Here is a 7617-nt window from a genome sequence, read left to right on the forward strand (position 1 = left end):
TATACTGCTATGCTGTGTGGAAATTTTTCAAAAGACCACAAAGTTGTTTATGTGTTTCAAAATGAATATTTAGTAGCACGCAGCAACAAGGATAGTCCTTAATAAATAGCAAACTAGCACATACTATGAATACTTACGAATATATATACAGGATGTGCTAGTCCACCCTCTCTAAAATAGAGGGTAATGTTTTTTTTTTATTGAAAAACGCAAAAATATGACTGCAGTCAGTTTAACCCACTTCCGGTCGAAAGCGGAAGTCAGTAACACGACCAACAGATAGGGCATCCTCGACCTACCATTTCGTTTTGAAAATATTTTCACTTATTTCAAAAGTCCAGGACGAGTTGAAGTTTGAAGGTCATTTACTGGTTGAAAAAGCCACTTCATCAGAATCCAAATCAGTAGTAAAAACAGTAGTATCTCTAATTTCTACAAAATGAACTTCAGATCCAGTTTTTCCCACTTTCGTTCGAAACCGGAAGTCGGTAGCATCCCCAATTTGGTAGATCATAAAAATTATTTCCCTACATTTTAGAAGGGGTGGACGAGTGGTTTAGGATACCCTGTATATACATATGAGATACATCCTTTTTTTTTGGCAAATAGAGTTCCCGCGTTTCAAATGACTAGTGTAAGGAAGCATTTCTTAATAACGAACTATCTTTCTCCGCTCAAACTCTAAGGAATTCCTTATGACAATGGACAATGAAGAGCATTTAAAAGTTATGGCTTTCGAGTTCTTTCTCTGATTAATCATTTTCAAATGAATGTATCTCCTAAAAATTATGGTACTTTAGTTTTCTCTGAGGTCTTTTTTTCTGATGCACTTAAGTCATTTGGTCTCAATAATTGAGAGATCATTTGAAATTAACGAATACGCTCTATTAGCATTCCTCAACAGAGCAGAGCTTTTGATGACACATTTCCAAATGCAGCGGCTTAGAAATAAATTCAGCTAAGACTAAGCTTACTAAATAGACGGTATACAAACCCGACGGCATCGATATAGCAGAACTCACAAGATGGCTCTTACCTTAAACAGAAACAGAGAGTCTATTGCTCAAAACCGTACATTTTTTGAACGAGCTGCATTATATAATCCAATTCATATCTGTGTCTGGACATTGGGGTTTTGAGGGCAATTTTTCGAGAGAAAAAACAGACTAGTTCAATGAAATCTGGAACACACTTTCGTGCTGTAAAAACTAGAGAATGCCACGCCTTTCTCAAATCAGCAAATAAAAACCGATGCTGTCGACTATAAACAGAGAAATCTTCCTTATAAGAACCCTTACGGGCCTCTGCTTAACTGGATTACACGCCATACCACTAAAAGCATAAACAGACGGCAGCGTTGATCCGGATCAACTCGGGAATCAACTGCAGTTGATCCGGATCAAGTCCGAGTTAATCTGAATCAACGCTGCCGTCTGTTTAAGCTTTAAGGCTGCGAACACACGGCAGTGTCATAGTGTAAAAAAATATCAGAAGAAGAAATGTGCAGCACTGTTAATACTATTGGCCCGTTGTTTTATTCTTAGAACACCACTCGTAATTACGACAACATACGTATATTTCCAACTTTGGAATTTATTTAAATATGCAGTGGCAAAAAGTTTGCTTTTGTTTTTGTGAACTTTTAATAGGCGACATAGGTACACGGTGTGTCTGACTTGTGAGTCGGTTTGGATGTGTTTGTGAAAATAAATATGTGTTAGTTACATCGAAAATGACTCCTGGCATGACTCTGAATGATTCAACTGTGTGTAGTCGAAGGCTAACACGTACACAAATGACTCGCGACTCAGACGCACCGTGTATGCCGCCTATAAGCACACACATCAACACTTATAATAACTAAAAAAAAACTGCGAAAACAGTTTTGATGATTTTAAATCTGTGTATGCTATTTTAAATTTTAACAACGCTTAACCCATAAATATAAACTTTTAATTAAGTTTCTGTTGACCATAATTTGTTTCTTAACAGCCATTTATTGTAACTACATAAGTATTGAAAATTTCTAGCAGTAGCTAATTTCTAACTTTAATTTACTAATGCAGTAACAAAATACTGGTATTAACTATGTACAGCTCTAGCAATTTGAGTGGAGTGAAGAGGAATCGCAGTCAAAGGTTGGCATGCAAACGAAAAAGCTACTCATATCACAAAATCTTCTGTAGCTAAGAAGTAAAATTCCAAAATATACTAAACATTTTTTTCTATTCAACTTTAGCTTCACACCGACTCCACAATAATCGTTTCGTATGCCTTCAATGAAATATTATCCGCGCTAACGATATCACTGCAAAACAAAGAAACCAAATATAATTTTTATAGGCAAGAATCCACGGTCTTTATAAATATTATGCATTCACTTACCCCTCACTTCTCGTTGAAATCAAATTGGAAATGATAGTCTTGAAATTTCCGCTTACACGCAATGCGTCAGACACATTCGCCGTTGCATCGCTGTCCAGCACATTGGCCAACAGAAGGTACGTCTTCTCATTCTTCAACGAACTGTAACCAAATAATTTAAAAACATAACCCAGAACGCTCTACCTTCCTCCGGCACTTTCTTACCGCTCAATGGCTAAGATATTATCTCCAAAAGCGCTGTAGCGCACGTCACCTAGCTGCAACGTTTTCTGCTTTCGCAGCGCTACCAACTGCTTGTAAATTGTCAAGTGACTCTTCGTAGCCGCCTTCTCGGTATCCACATTTACTGTTACATAATTTGGATTGATCGGCAGCCATGTGGTGCTGTTGGTTGAGAAGCCAGCGTTGGCGGTGTTGCTCCATTGGAAAGGTGTACGCGCAGGATCGCGGGTGAATTGCTCATAGATGTTAGGATTGGAGTTACAAGCAGCTGGATCGCGGCTATCTTCCCAAGAGATATCCAAATCAGTCATGCCAATCTCTTCACCCTAAGAGCGAGCAACAAAAACTTAGATAGAAATATCGTCAAAGGCCCTCTCTTAGATACTATTCTCTCTTAGTTAGCGCTCTTCATACTATCAAATATAAATTAACTCTGTACTCACCATATACGTAATACTAACGCCTGGCAAAAACATCTGCAGCATATTCATTGTATCGATGCGGTGCTCTCCGTAACGACTACCCACACGTCGCTGATCGTGATTACCCATCTGCATGAAGAGCGATTTAAATTGATAGCTCAATTGAAATAATAAACGCGAAATTCGTCTTTCCGATTACTCACCACCCAATTGGCTGTGCCACCGGCGGGCATATTATCCAACCAGCTACTGATGATCTTCACAAAGCCTGATGCCGGTAATTGTGTGTTATTCTTATCACCGTTGCCACCGACGATGAACTGGAAATTAAATGGCATTTGTGCGCCTTCCACTGTTCGATTGCCGTAGAATTTCATTACATAATCCAGCGGAGACCAAGCCTCAGTGAGCAACACACGCGTGTCGCCACCATGTATGCGCTTGTAGTCGTCCAGCAATTTACGCCATTGGTACACCATATCGAGTGTTTCAGGCTGGTCCTGTGTGTAGATGTGCAGCAAGTAGCCAGGATCATCAGGATCGTCAGTGTAGCCGCTCTGTGGTTCATCAGGATAGCGGCCATTTTCGTCGGGCAACACCTCAAAGCACCAAGGTACCGCATCAACGCGGAAGCCGGCCACGCCACGGTCCAGCCAATAGGTCAGTACGCGCTTCATTTGGGCAACCACGGCAGGATTGCGGTAGTTCAAATCGGGTTGTTTGACTGCGAATTGATGTAGGTAGTACTGCTGACGTTCTTCGTTCCATTCCCAGGCAGAGCCACGGAATTGTTGGAGCTGCAAATTGAGAAATTACATAAAAATTTAATATTGCTGAACAATAGAAGAAGAAGAATTAAGCGCGATAGCCGGCAATGCTTTACTCTGTCTCAACTCACCCAATTGTTTGGTGGCACTCGGTTTCCCTCCTCATCCAAATAACCATCGTGCCATACATAGTAGTCCTCGTAGCCTCGCTCACGTCTAACCGACTTCTTGAACCATTCACTCTCGTCACTCGAATGATTTGGCACAAAATCCAATATCACCTTCAGTCCACGTTTATTAGTCTCCTGTATAAGATTGTCAAAGTCATTTAGCGTGCCATACTCGGGTTGTATATCAAAGAAGTCCGAAATATCATAGCCGAAGTCTGCCATGGGTGAGGTGTAGATAGGCGACAGCCAAACCGCTGTGACGCCCAAATCCTTCAAATAGTCCAACTGTGATGCGATTCCCGCCAAGTCACCAATACCATCACCATCGGAGTCCTTGAACGAGCGCGGATAGATCTGATAGAATTGTGCCGTTTGCCACCAATCACGTGTGGGCGTGGCGGTCTGACCGATCACACCGTTGCAAGCTAAAGTTGGCTGGTGCGAAAGAGCCAGCAGTAAAAGCAAAGCAAATATTTTGCGCATTTTCGAACAAACGGTGATCGCGAAGCGACACTGAAAATGAGCTAACGGAGACTGTTTGAAAAGTGAATGTTTGTCGCTTATTTAAAGATTTTGGCTGGCTACTGAAACATCGGTATGTTGGCAGTTTTTATTGATTTTATCGAACGTCTAATTTTCTGCTGAAGTGCGCTCTTATTATTATCTCATGCGCGTATTATTCGTGTGGTGCACTGTTGGAATTTTTTATGAAGTTGTTAGAAAACAATGGTTTTTAATTTGAGTGCATTCCCACTTGTGTGAGTTTGTTACGGGTATTTACGACATTTGGCTACATTTTTTTTTTGTATGGTTTCAAGTGATTATTGTCAACTTAGCAAAACACTCGATACCATAGCGATAACAAATCAAAGAGGGTTTATATATATTCAGCTAGATTGCTACATTTATTTCCCTGGTATACATACATACGTAGTAAAATAAACAAAATATTGAGATAACATTTAGAGAACTTATTCTGCGATACGTAAACCATTGAGTTTTCAGTTCTTAAGATTTATAGTTCAAAACAAATAGTTAAACAATTTTTACCTTCTACATAACTAATCACTAATGGTTTTCATTCTTCGGCGTATAATAAGCGAAGTAACCCACTGTTGTGGTCAGTTTTGTAGAGGAACGCAACACAACGGCTTCTTTAGGTAACAGTTTTACGACAGAGGATTCAACAATATCCCTGAAATGGAAGGTAAAATATTTAATAAAATTAAAAATTCAACGAGAACTAATGCAATATTATTTACCCCCGTTTCGACGAGCTTTTGCTAGTCACAATAGCGTATTCAAAGTCATCAGGTATATTATCGAAAGCGCTCTTCAAGTCCACCTGCTCCGTTGAGTCGTACAGATTCATCAATAACACGTAAGTGTAATCGTTGAGCAAGATTCTGTGGTAACAAATTTAAAATTTAAAAATCGTTATAACCATTCCACTCCCTTCAGCCTCACTCACCGCTTCACTGCTAGCACATTATTGTTCATCGCCTTCACTTCAACGCTACCGTGACGTAGAGTAGATTCATTACGTAGGGAATGCAACTGCTTATAAACGCTCAAATGACTTAGCGGCTGATCGCGCTCCCTTTGGACATTCACTGTTCTGTAATCGTCAGCGACAGGCAGCCAAGTTTTCGCAGCTGTGCTAAAGCCAGCATTCTTTGCATCATTCCATTGGAAGGGCGTACGCTCAGGATCACGTGAGAATTTCTCATAGATATCCGGATTGGTGTGGCAAGCCGAAGGGTCCACTGTATCGTTCCACGAGATCCAAACATCCGTCATGCCGATCTCTTCGCCATAGTACGAGATGCTCACGCCAGGCAGTATGCTTGTAAGCATGTTCAACATGTCTATACGATCGGCGCCGAGTCGTGAGCCGACGCGATTCTGATCATGATTTCCTATCTGTAAGCAAGTTTCATTTAACAAACTGAGTAGTTCTTTCTTTAGCCGTAAACTTACAACCCAATTTGCTGTGCGTCCTTCAGGCATGCTCCGCAACCAAGTATTTACCGTTTCCGCAAAATGATAAGCATCCGAATCGTTCGTGAGCCAATTGATCATAAGAAAATTGAATGGTATCTGTGCGCCCTCTGCCGTGCCGTTACCATAGTACTTCATCACTACCTCAATGGGCGAGTAGGCCTCGGTTAGCATGACGCGCTCATCACCGCCATTCTCCTTCTGAAACTCATCCAGCACGCGTCTCCATTCGTAAACCAAATCCAAAGTCTCCGGCTGGTCTACCGTATAGATATGTTTAACATAATTGTAGTCATCTGGATCGATAACCCAATCATTTCTGGGTTCATCGGGCCAGTTTCCTTTAGCATCAGGTGCGATTTCAAACGCAAAAGGCACAGCATCTATACGAAAGCCGGCAACACCACGTCCCAGCCAAAATCGTAAGACATCCTAAAGGAAAACCTTACAAATACATCTATACATCATATAGTTTGCTAGTATACTCACGCTCATCACTGCACGCACTTTCGGACTGCGATAATTCAAGTCCGGTTGCTTACTCAGAAACTGGTGCAGATAATATTCCTTTCGACCCTCATGCCACTGCCATGCCGAGCCACGAAACACGCTCATCCAATTCGTTGGCGGTTGGCGTGTGCCATTCACAATGCGTCCGGGATGCCAAACATAGAAGTCCTTATACTCCTTATCGCCAGCAGCAGATTTCTTGAACCATTCATGCTCATCGCTCGAGTGATTTGGTACGAAATCCAAGATTATCTTCACTCCCACCTCGCGCGACTTGGCTATCAGCGCATCGAAGTCGTCCAGAGTGCCAAATATCGGATCGATATTTGTAAAATTAGCGACATCATAGCCGAAGTCTGCCATGGGCGACGTGAAAATAGGCGATATCCATGTAGCGGCGATGCCGATCTCCTTCAGGTAAGGTAGCTGTTGAGCTATACCTGCGTAGGGAAATTTGTGTAGGTTGAGAACAAGCTAGTTTTTAACAACAATCTAGTCTTTTTCATCGCTCAAACTCACCCTTCAGATCGCCTACGCCATCACCGTTGCTATCTTTAAATGACCTTGGATAGATTTGATAGAACGCCGCCGATTGCCACCACTTTTGCGCTGCATTCAGTTGTGCGACCGTACGATGTTTGTCCCAGCTGATGAAATCAAAGTGTGCATGGTAATTTGGAAAGCCGCCAGCATGTACAACAGTAACGCCACCGACAGTAACCACAAACAAAAATAGCAATAGGCGCCGTAGCGTCATATTTGCTAAACTCACTATCGTTTCTATTTGTCACTTGAAGTTTTTGTTCTTTAGTTGCAGTATTGAATATCGCTTCTATAGTAAGCCACCTACGGATTTGATCTTCTTATACATATATGTATATGAACGTATATGTTTGCGTGATCGGCTCTCACCTGAATAGCCTGCAGAACGCTCAGTGCTAACACAACGACTTCACAAAGCAAACTGATGCAGCCGTTTTAAATGTTTTACGCTGCGCACTTGAGTGAGCAGCATGAGAAGTAAGAGATTAGCGTTAAGAGAGTACCAATGGTGCACTAATTTTGTGTATATTTATTGTTGATATTTATGTGCGTCGCCTTTGTTTTTTTATTTTATTTTAAGCTCAATCATTATTTTTA

The 7617-nt window shown here is 41.3% G+C and overlaps 2 protein-coding genes across 2 annotated transcripts; both read right to left on the reverse strand.

The window, feature by feature from the left end:
- Positions 1 to 1617: 1617 nt before the first annotated feature.
- Positions 1618 to 4754, reverse strand: LOC118744312 (maltase A3). Its single transcript, XM_036477227.1, has 6 exons — positions 3928 to 4754; positions 3233 to 3826; positions 3051 to 3158; positions 2590 to 2933; positions 2386 to 2526; positions 1618 to 2308 (listed from the first exon to the last, which is right to left on the reverse strand). The coding sequence occupies exons 1-6, from the start codon at positions 4447 to 4449 to the stop codon at positions 2242 to 2244; spliced, it is 1776 nt and encodes a 591-aa protein (XP_036333120.1). The 5' UTR covers positions 4450 to 4754; the 3' UTR covers positions 1618 to 2241.
- Positions 4755 to 4846: 92 nt separating this feature from the next.
- Positions 4847 to 7352, reverse strand: LOC118744311 (maltase A3-like; the record flags this gene model as incomplete). Its single annotated transcript, XM_036477226.1, is given in 6 exon segments — positions 4847 to 5161; positions 5229 to 5372; positions 5438 to 5889; positions 5947 to 6399; positions 6457 to 6917; positions 6997 to 7352. Coding segments are annotated over 6 exon segments (1875 nt in total). The 3' UTR covers positions 4847 to 5034.
- Between the last annotated feature and the right edge of the window lie 265 nt (positions 7353 to 7617).

This window comes from Rhagoletis pomonella, unplaced genomic scaffold (assembly GCF_013731165.1).
Source record: "Rhagoletis pomonella isolate Grant_MI unplaced genomic scaffold, Rhpom_1.0 Rhpom_scaffold_00008, whole genome shotgun sequence".
In the NCBI taxonomy this organism is placed as follows: Eukaryota; Metazoa; Arthropoda; class Insecta; order Diptera; family Tephritidae; genus Rhagoletis; species Rhagoletis pomonella.